Genomic DNA, 15242 nt, shown 5'->3' with positions numbered 1-15242 from the left:
AATACCCACAGCCGAAGTCCTCAGCAGAATCTGCTCAAGTAGACTCCGCCCGGACTCCTACGGGAGCCGGGCTCCGTCCCCAACACCGGCTGTCGGTAAGCCTTGTCCGGACTCCTACGGGAGCCGGACTTCGCCTTTAACTTTAATTGCAGGAAGACTCCGCCCGGACTCCTACGGGAGCCGGACTTCGTCCTCGACTCCAACGGCTGCAGACAGACTTCGTCCGGACTCCTACGGGAGCCGGACTCCGCCAACAATTTCAACCGCAAGTAGACTCCGCCCGGACTCCTACGGGAGCCGGGCTCCGTCCTCAACACCAGCTGCCGGTAAGCCTTGTCCGGACTCCTACGGGAGCTGGACTTCACCTTTAACTTTAATTGCAGGAAGACTCCGCCCGGACTCCTACGGGAGCCGGACTTCGTCCTCGACTCCAACGGCTGCAGACAGACTTCGTCCGGACTCCTACGGGAGCCGGACTCCGCCAACAACTTCAACCGCAAGTAGACTCCGTCCGGACTCCTACGGGAGCCGGGCTCCGTCCTCAACATTAGCTGCCGGTAAGCCTTGTCCGGACTCCTACGGGAGCCGGACTTCGCCTTTAACTTTAATTGCAGGAAGACTCCGCCCGGACTCCTACGGGAGCCGGGCTTCGTCCTCGACTCCAACGGCTGCAGACAGACTTCGTCCGGACTCCTACGGGAGCCGGACTCCGCCAACAACTTCAACCGCAAGTAGACTCCGTCCGGACTCCTACGGAAGCCGGGCTCCGTCCTCAACATCAGCTGCCGGTAAGCCTTGTCCGGACTCCTACGGGAGCCGGACTTCGCCTTTAACTTTAATTGCAGGAAGACTCCGCCCGGACTCCTACGGGAGCCGGGCTTCGTCCTCGACTCCAACGGCTGCAGACAGACTTCGTCCGGACTCCTACGGGAGCCGGACTCCGCCAAGAACTTCAACCGCAAGTAGACTCCGTCCGGACTCCCGGAGCGGCTCCGTCCTCAACATCAGCTGCCGGTAAGTCTTGTCCGGACTCCTACGGGAGCCGGACTTCGCCTTTAACTTTAAATTGCAGGAAGACTCCGCCCGGACTCCTACGGGAGCCGGGCTTCGTCCTCGACTCCAACGACTGCAGACAGACTTCGTCCGGACTCCTACGGGAGCCGGACTCCTCCAACAACTTCAACCGCGAGTAGACTCCGTCCGGACTCCTACCGGAGCTGGGCTCCGTCCTCAACATCAGCTGCCGGTAGACCTCGCCCAAACTCCTACGGATACCGGACCTCACTACTGACTCCAACCGAACTTCGGCCGACAAGTCTGGATCCCCTGGCAGGCCACAGTAACGGCCACGATTCTGTCCCACTCCCTGCGGCGGGTCCTACGCGACTCCATTATTCCCTGGCAGGCCACAGTAACGGACAACATTGCTTCACTCCTGCGGCGGACCCTACGCAACTCCATTACTCCCTGACAGGCCGTATTAACGGCCACAATTCTGCTCCACTCCCCGCGGCGGATCCTGTGCGAACCCACCACTCCATGACGAGTCACGACAGCGAACGTCGCTCCACTCCCAGTAACTGACTCCACGTGGCACACCCCGGTGATAGCCACGGGTCCACTCCACTACTCTTCGCAGCAAACTCCGCCTGACCCTGGGCAGCTCACTGCCAGACGGTTACGGATGTCGCTATCAGACTACTGCCCCCTCCGCCTATAAAAGGGGACCCCAGATACGTTATTCTATAAGCTCTAATCTTTCCTCTAAAAACTCTGCTAAATTCTCCGTTCGAGCAATCCATTCTTGTTGAGGCAGAGAACTGACTTGAGCGTCGGAGAGTCTTGCCGGAGCAACCCCACCTCCGGTTTAGACTTCCTTTGCAGGTTCCGGCGGCGACCGCGACTTCCCCGACTCCAGTTTCTCCGGCGCAAGCGGATTTTTGCACCAACAAAATCCATTAGCATCTTTTGCAGCACAAAAGAATTACATTTTTCCATATTGAAACTGGACAATTTTGACATATATAGTCTACAGATAAGATTGGAACAAACTTTTCAACTTTACCAAAGTATTTCTGTAGGCTATCAATTTCATTTCCAATGACCGAAACACTAATTTTTTGGATAAACATTTTGTTATGTCAAAATTTCTAAACCTTAGAAAAGTAAGATTTAGGTCTACTGCTTTTTTGGAAGCAACCAGTGTAATGTCCATTTCTCCCTTTTGAATGTCTTTTCAAATGTGCAAACAAAATATATCTATCATGGCATAAATGTGCTGTCTCTAACTTTGAAGGGGTGACCTAGTTTCTTTCTCATCTTTATTTTTTTTATTTTATGCATATAAATATCTAAATCATTCTGTTTGTTATGTAAATTAGAGAATAGTTATTTAGTTGAGTTTCTGTAAGAGAACCCTATGTCTACACCATATCAAAAATTGGTTTACGTATATTTACTTGTTTTCCGAAAATTGTTGAGGCCAATGGATTTGTTCTTCTAGCTTAACCAAAAGTTTGTATCGATGACTCATAAGCTTAGCACCACGGTGCTGCCTTTTTATTTTGCCTTATCTATCGTTTATTACTTTGACAATTCTTATTCACCTATTGAACATTTTTGTCGTTTTTAAACGTACGAAAGATAAATTTTATAGTTGAATATATGCAGTTAAGCTTGTACGTTCAGCTTTTGCATCATTGCATGCTTTTATTAGCATGCTATTTCATTGTATGCTTAATTAAGGGTGGCAATAGGAACTGAACTTATATTACCAACCAGAACCCACTAGATGGGTCCATGGATAGGACACAAGTCTAGGAAACCCGATCAAGTAGAGGATCGGGTTTAGTTTGGGTCGTATTGTTCTAACATGATTGATTGAATCAGAATTATCTAACTTAATAACACAATATAATAATAATTTTATATATTACATAAATGGTAGAGATCGGGTCTTGGCACAATAGTAAGGTTGCTTCATCATGACCTATGTATCATGGGTTCGAAACATGAAAATTGCCTTCCACACATGAGTTAAGTCTGCATATACCTGGCTCTCCCCAGACCCCACAGTGGGGGGTGTCTCTTGCACCAAGATGCGCTTTATATTATATAAAGTTATAGGTGAGTTCTAATATGATAGGTTGGATTAAAATAGTCTTACTTAATAATATAATGTAATAATAATTTCATAGAAATATAAATGGTGAAAAATTATATCTACTTCTAACTTCAATTGTACACCCACCTTTCACGATTGACACTCTTTCCTCTTTTCATCTTTTACACTATCACTCTCCTCTCCTTGTCCACCCTTCACCTCATTCCTCTCTCCTCTTCCCTTTGTCTTTCTTCTCCCCCCATCTTCATCCTATTCCCCTCCTTGCCACCACCATTTTACACGATTCCTCCCAAGGTCTGCAGAATCGAAATTGGAATCCATGCCAAATGAGTGGTGGTATGGTTTTGTATGCCTCCATATCAGATTGTATCGCGTCGAAACTGACATGGCAAAGTAAGCAGAGGAGAGGGAGAACTGGAGAGGAAAAGAGAGATGGGGGATAGAGGAAAAAGAGAAGCCAGCCATGGCCGTCGGAGAGCCATCGAGGCTCTTGAAGGGCCGTTGAGGCCTTCGGAGCTTTGTCCTCCAAAGAGATCATAATAGAGAGGGAGGGAGGGAGAGAGAGAAATAGATGGAGGGGGAGGTGGTGGGGAGGTTAGTTGTGGCTACTAGAGTGTTGCTGAGGTCCTTGGACGGCCGGATCCTCCCCCCCAGCCTGCAGCTTTTGCTGGGTCAAAACAATGGCGCCCACTCCTATTTCATCACATTTAATTTTTTGTTTTTTGCGATGTATAGTGAAGTCAGAAATAGGATTGCTGATTTCACTATGCATCACAACAACAAAAAAATAAATGCAATGAAAGCAGGGCATGTCGTCCTTATTTTGACCCAGTAGAGACTGTCGAGGGGAAATCTAGCCATCCGAGGGCCTCAGCAGTCCTTTGACGGTCATCACAGGCCTCCTTGCCACCTCTTCCTCCTTCCATTTCTCTCTTTTCGTCTCTCTCTCTATCTCTCTCTATTCTCACATCTTTGGAGGAGGGCGAAGCTCCGGAGGCCTTAGTGGGCCATCGGTGGCCACCGTCGGCCTTTTCCTTTCTTTCTCTTCTCCATCTCTTGCTCTCTCTCTTCTTTTCTTTCCTTCTCCCTCCCTCTGTTTTTCGCCAATGCTCCGAATCGAATGAGCTAACCACACCAGTAGGCCATTGGTACTATTTAGCACACCCTAAACTACCTGGTTTAGGGTGGTTCAGCAAACCTTGATTTTGCTCACAGTTGTGATGTTGTTGTGCTACCATCGGTTGCTCCTTGCCACCTATTGTTTTGTGCTATCTATGGACATGCTACTCTACTATGGATTAATTCAGCCTAGTTTCTCTAATGGAGATCCATTATCTCCAATATCATCTCTCATTGACCATGTCAAGATAAAACCAATCTCAACCTTCTTGTGCTATCGCTTACCGTTGCTTGCTTTCTGTCCCTTCATGCCTATATACATGATAGATAAACTAGACGAAACCTAGAGTCAACTTGATATGCATTTTGATTAATGGAGATACACATTTACTCTTGATATTGGTTGTTGCCATGGATGTATTAGTCTCTTCAATGTTGTCCAAATCTTTATCCATGCTCCATGATATGTCATTCAAGTAAAATCACTGGAAACAATAGTTTTGAGCGTTGACTTGAATAATAAGAACATAATTGAAATGATCTACCTTTAATAATGTCTATGTGCTTTCACATTGATGCTACTCTCCCTCGCTCCCTCTCTCCAACCACAGGTCCACATCCATATGCATTGAGAGTGCTAATAACATAGACAAGACAGCTTTTCTCCATTTCTAGTCATTAATTGATGATTTAGGCCAAGGTACGCTATATCCTAACGAGTTGAGCGGTATGGGGTGTATTGTATTGTACCATTTTGTATTGGTACATGCTATGGGATTGTACTACCACTCGGTATGCTAAATTGGCCCTTGTATTAAGCATACCAACATAATGACAGGATGGCACTGATATGGGGCCCGGTATTGAGATGGCGTATCTTGATTTAAACAAATCAATTATTTATTAATCCACCCACACACTTTCCTAACAACATAGTCATTTTATATTTTAAATTGTTCAACTGATGGAAGTAATTATTTCTCTGTGTGTAGTGAGAGAGACATTCCAACTTCAAACATTGAACTTCACTATGCACATTGTTCTCGCAATCTTCAAAAGTGTGAGATTTGCGGAGATATGGTTCCGAAAAAGCATGCCAATGAACATTATTATGAAACTCATGCTCCGGTACGATGCTGATCTTATCCTACATGTAGAAGTTTTAATATAAGTTGTGATATGTTCTTGACAATTGCTTTCTATTTTGTCAAATAAATAGTCTTTCCATGTGTCCACAGCATTACTTTAGTTGTTTCATATGAATTAGTTGATACCATCAACTTTTTCAATAATTGGAAAGACATCATTCTATTATTTGCTTTTATATTTTTTAAGAATATTTTCATCAAAAAATAATTGCTATTGATTATGAGAAACTTGACGGTATATGCAAAATATATTTATTTCCTAAGGCTTTGGTTGAGACAAAAATCCTTGATACATAAAGTTAATATTGAACTATTAAAGATGATCTCCAAACATGGGATATAGGCCTACCTAACTAAGTGGTGTCATACCACAACAGTATCTTGTGTCTAAATCCACCAAGAATATGAAATGGTCAAAGTCCAAACATCACCATGCACTGCAAATGGATGACTAATGCCTATTGGTTTATTAATGCTAGGAGGAAGTATAGTTTGATGATGTTTGGCAAACTCAGAAGACTCATCAAATATTCTAGACATATCATCACTAGAGGAAACATAATACAAAATAGAAAAAGACGTATATGCTAATTGAAAATGCTAGCTAACTAAAGCCCCTTTATGATCAACATTGTTGAAGAACTACCATTAGGATCAAGAAGATATATCCCTCCTTTCTCATATCCACCAATCATCTTCCTCATATGGACAATTTGAAACTTGGAGTGAGATGTATAAAATGTTACATTGCAGTTCAAGGAATTCATCAATCAACTCACAAAAAAGTAATAACGAAAGTTAGAGATACCAGAATAGAGGACAAAAACATGGTGGGGTCTTCTGCTTGACTTGATAGGTCTGAAATAATTAGTTTGGTGTGTACAACTAGGTACTTATTATATCAAGGCTTCCTTGATGCAAGGGAGGCTCGGTCCAGACAAAAACTGCATGGACCTATCAAATAAAAAGGGCAGCTGGAGTAGTTTGGCGGGACATTAAGGTCAAGTTGTCCCTAACCAAGATCAAATCAAATCTTGAACCAAGTGGTACATGCATACTGTTTAAGTCAAAAGGCTGTTTTCCACCATTTGAAGGTGGAAATTAGAGGAAGGAAGAGGGAACAAGCTGCTACAGGGCTCTTCACACGGGATCAGCCAATTTGCAACCATTTTTTAAACTAGAAGTTCATTCTAGCTTGGTATTTTTCTTTCTTGTACTTGTTTAATTGTTTTAAATTTCATCAATGATTCGATTCACTAATTCATGACTAATTGGTGGAATTAAGGGGGGCTCTGTTAATTTATGAGTAAATCTTATGTGATCGTTGGACCCTAGAGCATGAATCTTAGATCAAAATTAACATTTTTTGAGGGTTATTAGGTTGATTGCCCAAAGCCTACATCAAAATTCACATAAATTCGAGAATAACCCGAGCAATTAATGTTTGTTAAGGATGATTTGGAATAAGTTGTTGAGAGGGGCCTATCTACAGTCCCACTAGAATGTGTCATCTCACTATCACATCGAACTAGCTTGTAGCCCATTTTAACTTCTAATAAGGTGATTGGGGGTTTGAGTCTCACCTCATGCATTAGAATTATGGGATCGTACATTTACTCTGAAGATGGTTTTGAATGTCTCCTGTCAGGTCCACCTACAGGAGTCTTCCTCTTTGGATAATGTGGGCATTTTTTTCTTTTGAATAATGTAGCTTATGGCTTCCAGTAGGCTCAAGAGCATGGTTGGCTGTACCATCCAGTTCAAGGCATATCGAGTCGAACTGATAGGAAACTGGGATTGTTCTATTTGTCGGTTTGAATTAGAGGTGGAACCCAACCCCTCGTTCGATTAAAAATACCTCCAACTCAATTAATCTAGCTCAATCCCCTCACCTTTCTCAATTAACCCTCCTGCTTGGTTCCCCTCTCAATCTTGTGATTTCGAGAGACCCCACAAGCAGCAGTATGTATACATATATTGCATATATACATACATACCTATACATGTATATACATGTCTGTGAAAATCTATACATATACATATACGTATACATATACAGATATATACATATATACATATAAATACACATACATATAAGTATATGTATATGTATGTATAGGTGTGTGTGTGTATATATATATATATGCATGTATATGTATGTATGTATACGTATGTGTATGTATATGCATATGCATATGTATGTATATATATGTGTGTGTATATATATACGTAGATACCTATACACACACACACACACACACACACACACGTGTGTGTGTTTATATGTATACATACATGTAATACACACACACACATGTGTGTGTGTGTATATATGTATGTATGTATATGTACATCTATGTAAATACATACATACATACATGTATGTATGTATGTATGTCTATGTTTGCCTGTGTGCGTGCCTGCGTGTGCGTGTGGGTGCATGTGCGTGCCTGCGTGCGTGTGTCTGTATGTATGTATGCATGCATGTATATATATGTATACATGTATATCTAGATATATACATACGCCCACGGGTCAGTTTGGTTTAGATCGTTTTTTTTTTAAAATTAAAATCGAAACCAATTTTTTCGGTTTCTAAAATTTTTAAACCAAAACCAAACCGAATCTAAAAAAAACCAATCCAAGCTGGCGGTTTGGGTCGGTTTTGCGGTTTGATTGGTTTGCTTGCATACCTCTAGCCAACATCACTTCAAAGATTGTTAGATCGAACTGTCAGTTTCCAAAATATCAAATCCATTTTTCAAATAAATGCACTAGAGCTTTCACTAACCACTTTGAAAAACTACGTAGTAAATAAAGTGAGCTATGAAGCTTGGAAACTCTTACCATGATCAAAGAACTTAAGAGTCGATAGGAAAATAAATGATTTTAAAGTGGAACACACATGATCAAATTATCGATGAAAAAGCCTGAGTAGAAATTCATTGAAAGTATTTTGTTATGAAATTCTAAAAGCAAATTTTTTTCGATATTCAAACTCTAAATTTAGAAAAGAGTCCAAATAATTTACACAGATCAGAAGCTGAATACTTATTGTATTCAAATTGTCAAAGGATAATTCATTTTTTGAAAGCTCTTTTATACAGTTTCATATTTTCTTATAGGAAAAAGTTGCCCCAGTGCATGAGGCTTAAGTTGTCGTAGGTATGGGGGCAAGTGGCGCTAGGTTAACTTGAGGCTCGTTGGGCCAGGCCGACTTTAGGTCGGGCTATGGATTAGATCCGAGGTTGGTTGAATTGGGTTTGGGTTTAAAAGTAGGGTCCCATAGATATTTCAGGCCAGGTGTGGGTACGTACTAGGCTTGGCCTGAACTAGTCCTTAATAATCATGCCTTTTTTAAGTTTATAGTAGCTTAAATCTATCCTCTTTTTTTGACCAAAAATCATTATCCCTATTCGATATTGCAGGATGAGTTCGCCCCTTTCTACCCTGTTGTTGACCCCATTGATCGAGATGAACTGAGGACTTGGGAAGAGCCCAGTGATGAGTGGTATGTGTAGGCAAAGGTGGTGTGGAGAGCTGTAGGTACACATGCAGTGGCGGTGTGGAGGCAGTGTCATGAGTGGTGATGGGTATTGTGTAGGTGGAGGCAATGCGGAGGTCAGTGGTTGAGGCTTGGATGGTGGGGGTCATGGGTGGTGAATGAGATCGTGTGGGTGGATGCGGCGAGGAGGGCGGTGGTCGAGGCTTGGGTGGTCGGTGTGGGTGGTGAATAGGATCATGCAGGTGGAGGTGATGCGGAGGGTGGCGATTGGCACTTGAGTGGTGGTGGTGGTGCTCTACCTCATTGCCTTCTTCGTCCTCCGTCCTCACCGCTGACCATTACAAGGCCTGGGTCCTCGATTCCTATGATTGTTGCATGCAATTGTGACCATTTGATCAAGATTGAGTGGTTGTGATATATATATTTTTTAAATTTTTAGAAAACATAAATGATGGGGTTCTAGTGGTGTGGTCCATGGGCCTTTGGGTCGATCTTGGGCCTTGATTTTTTTAAATTTTTGGGCCCAAGGACAGCCCAAAGCCTGAGTAAACAAGTTGGGCTAGGCTCTAGAAAGGGTGACTTGCTTGGCCTGGCCTGGCTCGTTTCCAGCCCTAATTGTAGGATGTGGGGAGGCTCAGATGTACACAGCTTTGTCTCCACTTGTAGAGGCTATTTCTGTGTTTTGAACCCATAACACTTAGGTCATAATGGAGCAATGTTACTATTTTGAACCCATGGCACTTAGGGCATAAATCTTTGCTGCAGATGAGATGATATTAAGTCCTTCCCATTAAACTAGATGTGGCCACATAATCCTCGTGTGAACTAGTAAACTGGATGAGGCTACATAAAATCCTTCTTGCCAATGCAGGTGAGAGCATAAATCCTCAAGATCCATATACACTGCTTGGCCAGGGGTCTATATATCCTTATCGATAATTCAAGTGAGATAGAAATATGGCCTAGTGACCAAGGGCCCAAAGAAGGTCTCGTTGTTAATTTCTATGGGGCTGAAATGCTACCTCGCGACCAGGTGTCCAAAAAAATTCCCATTGGTAATTTGAATAAGGCCACATGTATCACCTAGCTAGTGGTCCAAATAAATCCTCATTAGTATTTCGAATGAGGCTGATATACCACCTAGCTAGGGGCCTAAAAGGGTAATTCACTGTTATTTTTTTTAGTTTACAAAACATTCCAAGTTCCTCAAAAACACTTATAATATGCTCTGATGGAAACAGATTGATGTTGACGTTCAAAAACGGACTAAAAATTCAAGTTATAACACATGTTCAAATTCTAAAATTCAACTTCTCATATAAACTTCTAGTTAACATGGTAGCAAATTGTCAAAGAAAGGGCTAGTTAAAGGTGTTTGGGTTTTGGAATAATTGCTAGATTTTAATTGTGAAACAACTTTACCAAAGCTAATTGTACGTCTAAAATTTTAATAGGAACATTAGGTTTTGTAAATAGTTTTGAGGATAGAAATTCTTGAAACAACTCAAATTTCAAACAGATACCAGACTTGGAAATTACAAAGGAAATCTTAAAGTATGGAAATTAATTAGGGTCCTTTAGAGTTACAAAACTATAGTTTGGTTTGTGAATTGAGTTCAAGGTAGAAATACATAATACTTAAATTCAAGATGGTTGATATGAGTACTTATATGAAAGCCAATACATTTCCAAAAGACTTTGATTCAGAATTTTCAAAACCATAGATAAGGCTAAGATGCATTATGAGATTTAAAAATAGTAAGTCAATCAAAACTTAATTAATGGCATGGAGGGAGTTACTTGCATAATGAAGAAATTGAAACAACCAACTCAAGCTTGAAACAAACAAACTCAAGCTTCCCTTCATTATCATCATCAACAACAGCAACATTTTCTTCTTCTTCTTCTTTCCTCCTAGCCAAGCCACCCTCCCTCCCTCCCCTTGATTTGCCCTCCTTGCCTCCATTTATAGGCAAGGAGAGGTGGTTCAGAAATAGATGTGGCCCACTTCACTAGGTTAGTTCCCCTTCCTCCATAGTATGTCTGTCATAAGTGAGCCCCACAAGATCGGGCACTTGCTTAGGTTTGTTGGTCAACAGTCCAAAAGTGAAGGTGACTTATTGGGTAGATTATGACAGAGATGAGAAAATAGAGACCTATTTACATGTACATTATATAAGTAAATTTTTTCCTCGCCCTTTTATTTTCATTTATTGAAGACATTGCATGTAAATAAGTACCCTACTATTTGGATTCACTAAAAATACTTTAAACTTCCAAATATGCGTGAATAAAAAATTAGTTTACCAACTTTAGTTGAAAACCCCAATTTACGTCTAAGTCAAAATTCTCACTTCCAAATGATCATGTATTTCTCCAATCTCATGGTTTCATAAATCCTATTGTACCTAAACATCACTAAACCCAAAAGTCTGGTTAGAAAAGTCTTATAGTCCTCAAACATTTCACCTAAAATGATGCTTGATAGCAGTTAGCATATTTCACAGATTGGTTCACTTTCATTGGTTACGTACACAGATTTATGTACATGTTTTCTAGTCATAGGTTGGATTATGACACCCTTTCTTCCTAACTTGATTTCTTGGGCTCAAACCACTTTGAAGGACATGGTTATGCACTCATTCTTCCCAGTGCCAGTAATTCATTCTTGCAGTTTGAATTCCTGGACTAAGCTATTTCATGAAATATAGCTATGGATTCAATTTTGAAATTTAAAAATCTTGGGTAGGTACCTGGAGGATATGGCCATGGACTAATCTTGAAATTTATAGCCTTGAGCCTAGGCTACCTGAAAGGATATGGCCATGAGTCCAATTTTGAAATTTGCACCTTTAGAGCTAGGCCTTCCAGAGGGATGTGGTCATAGATCCACTAATGGAATATAAATCTTTTGGGATGGCATCCCAAAGGATATGGCTAGCTTCATCTCTTTTTCGGACCCTGATAGAGGCCCTCTTCCCTGCTAGAACTTTTTTCTCTCTTTTATCTTCAGCTCTTCGTGCCTATCTGTTTCCTTTGCAGCTACAGAATCAGCTAGTTGAGAATGCGCCCTTCTTGACTGGATGGCTTAGGCTTAGACCATCTGCAAGGACATGGTCATGGTACATTTTGCTGATTCAACCTGACCAAATGTTCATGATTAGGCATCTTGGCTAAACCATACTGAATAATGTGATTTGGACCTAATTTACCCAAGCCATCCAGTACTTAAACATAGACATTGGTATGACATATGGACAAGGTTCCATGAGAAGAAAGCTTTGGATATTGAGACTCAAACATATACCGACACCATCACATGAAATGGAGTCCATGTAACATACATTTAGACCAATTGTTCACATCTTCTCATTTTTGGGCTGTGTCAAAATTACGTGTAATGAGCTAATGTTGGGTTAACATCAGGTTGTTTGTGGGTCACACTTAATAATTGGGTTTAGACTGCATATGTAGGCAGCACACTTGAACAATTTGAAGTAATATATATGAGATTATTTTTGGGTTTAGGCGATGAATATGAAATTACACTTAATGACAAATTGGGTCAATTTATGACACATTTCAACAACATAAAGGTTTACATTGGGCTATACCTATATTGGCTATCTTTTGATAGACATGGATTACACATTGGTCGCTCTTAGCATGTAAATGAAGGGCTGTTTTAGAAGCCATGTGGAGAATTTTGGTTACAGAACTGTTTAGCAACAAATATTCTGCAAGTTTGGATCTCTAAATACATGAGGGCTGTAATGAGCTCTATCTTTTTTTATGGACTTGGACTGCACAAAGAACTTGACTTGGTTGCCTCTGGTGGCCACTAGTGTAATACACAAATAGGCTGTTTTGGCAAGGCTTTACATCTTGGTATCAAGCCTGTACCATTAATGCTGGTAAGCTATGGCATGGCACGGTATGCCACTGTGCTGACACATGGTACATGTGGGAAGTTGGGGATATGTTGGCATAGCATCCATACCATGTCTTGATATGGTATCATATCGACTCCTGATAGCTGATACCATGCTGGTCCCCATGGTACAGCATGGTACGTCCTGTATCAGCCGATACAGGTTGGCATAGAAAACACATGGCTCATGGGCTGTTCATGTAAGCTGCAAGTCTGGAATTTTTTAAGTACATCAGAGCACAAGTTAAAATTTCAGAATAGTCGTGATGGCATTTTTTCGAACTTGTGTTGAGCATCCAATCAGTCCATAATTGATGACTGAACTCTATAATCAGCACTCTTAAGACATGCTGCAAATAAAATTAATTGATTTTGTGATATTATACAAATCATTAATTGATCACAAACCAGATGTGAATTGAAAATAAAGCCTTTAGGTACACTAGTTGTGGGTTCAAAATCTTAGGTTTGTTTTGCTTATCTAAAATCTCTTCCTTTTAACTTTCGTCGCTTATGGCTTTGTTTTATTTTATTTGTTCTCTCTTCTCTTTTCTCTGCTCCTACGACTTTATATCTCTGAAGGCATATTCAGAAGTAATGGATAGTTAGACACAATGAAGTTGGGTTCATGGTTTGTTAGTAATAAGACTGGGGATAACAAGATAGTGGGGAACTATGGAGTCATGGTGACGTGGTTATTCTAGGCCTACTTTCCAAACAAGTGTTGGGCTAATTTTAAGTCCATCTGATAGCCACCCGTGTTATTTTTTTATTGCACCTCTAATAGGCTTACTCTCAGGCCCAAGTTTTTACGTGGTCCTCATCCAACTCATCTCAGTTTCTTTTTTAAACCTTTCTGTTTAAAATTTGAACGAGTTACAGTTTTAGAGTGTATCAAACTTTTTTTTAAAAAAAGAAAGAAATATATATTAGAAAAGTGATCTCCTCTCCACTCCATCCGTAAGAATAAAAAATAGATGGGAGTGGTGATTGGTAAGCATGGTCTAATCTCATCTTGCTATTCTTTGAAGGTTTCAGGCTTTTAAAAAGATGCACATTTTTATTTGTTCTTTCTATATTCTTTTAAATAGAGTAATATATAAGCATATGAAAGCCTTTTATAGTTTAAATCTTGTAGGCTTCTGTGCAAGAATGTAAATCTTTTCTCCTCATCTTCCATGTTTCCCTTCTATACTAGTTTCCTTTTCTCTTTGTTGTCACACAATTTGTTTGCATTCTTGGCACTTTCGCATATCTTGGCTGTGCTAATGCCTGTTCAGAACAACTTTTCATTCACATTTAGTTAAGCTGAAAGTGTACCTGCCGTAGATGTTCATGCTTAATTTTCCTAACAATCGGCGAGCATTGTTGATGCTTTTATTTTTAGCAATGTGGTTGAAATTGCCTTATTTTCACAATTAGTATTGTTGAGAGGGGTTACTTATTTTAAGGCATACTACGGACTAGGGCATACTATGGACTAAGGCATGTAATGCCTAGACAATGTTTATATTGTTCTAAATTTATATCCAACAATAATATGTTTACTTATTTTGTATTCTTCAATTACTTCAAAGTATGCTGCTTAATCAAGACTGACATTTTTGCATCAATTATGTAAATTTAATAAAGAGATGAATGGCATTAAGTTGTATCTAGCTTCCGATAAGTGTATTTCGTGTCCTCCCAATACATGTAATCATCTTTCAAATGCTTGCAGAATTTACCACATATATCATATTGATTACCTATCTCACTTATGACGATAATGAAGTTAATTATATTCTGTTTGGTGGTGCTGTACTTTTATGCAAGAAGTTAGTTTGCTCATTATGTGGTGAGACAGTGGAGCGCGAAGTCTGGTCTCTTCATAAAGGTGAACAATGCCCCCTGAGGATTGTTACATGTGAATTTTGCGAGTTCCCGTTGCCTGCTGTTGATCTCTCAAAACATCAGGTAGCAATTGCTTATTACTGGGACAAATGGTGTCGTTGAAAATTATTTGCAATCATGCTCTGATGCATTTGATTGGTTACAAATCCAGGAAATATGTGGAAATCGGACGGAATATTGTCATATGTGTAACAAGTATATTAGGCTCTGTGAACAAATTGACCATGAAATCCAGTTTCATGGCAATTCAAATGGTACTGCAGAATCTTCCAGGTAGAGCTATGACATGGTCTTTTTTTTAGTACTTAATGTTGCATCTTTATTTTTTAAACATCTCTCATATAATTTTTATCTCTTCTACTTTTATGGCAATTTTTAGATAATGTTTCTCTCTCAGTACTGTTTGTGAACATTTTTAAAATGATTAAATGTTTATCAAGTATATGATCTATTTGCTTATATACAATTGTAGCTCATTCAAAAGTTTAAACTTACATTCATTTGAGTTCCTTTGTCATAAGG

The 15242-nt window shown here is 40.3% G+C and overlaps 1 protein-coding gene across 4 annotated transcripts in view; it reads left to right on the top strand.

Moving 5' to 3' along the window:
• The window catches only part of LOC105034575 (uncharacterized), a 79908-nt gene that overhangs the window by 58803 nt on the left and 5863 nt on the right, over positions 1–15242 (top strand). For 2 of the 4 annotated variants that reach the window (XM_073243453.1, XM_073243451.1), the window contains exons 3-5: positions 5236–5371; positions 14643–14783; positions 14872–14993. In XM_073243453.1, the coding sequence (XP_073099554.1) occupies positions 5236–5371; positions 14643–14783; positions 14872–14993 (399 nt within the window). The remainder of the gene's footprint in view (positions 1–5235; positions 5372–14642; positions 14784–14871; positions 14994–15242) is intronic. The other 2 variants (XM_073243454.1, XM_073243452.1) reach the window with 1 other exon arrangement.

This window comes from Elaeis guineensis, chromosome 9, assembly GCF_000442705.2.
Source record: "Elaeis guineensis isolate ETL-2024a chromosome 9, EG11, whole genome shotgun sequence".
In the NCBI taxonomy this organism is placed as follows: Eukaryota; Viridiplantae; Streptophyta; class Magnoliopsida; order Arecales; family Arecaceae; genus Elaeis; species Elaeis guineensis.
This window is presented reverse-complemented; position numbering and strand designations above follow the sequence as displayed.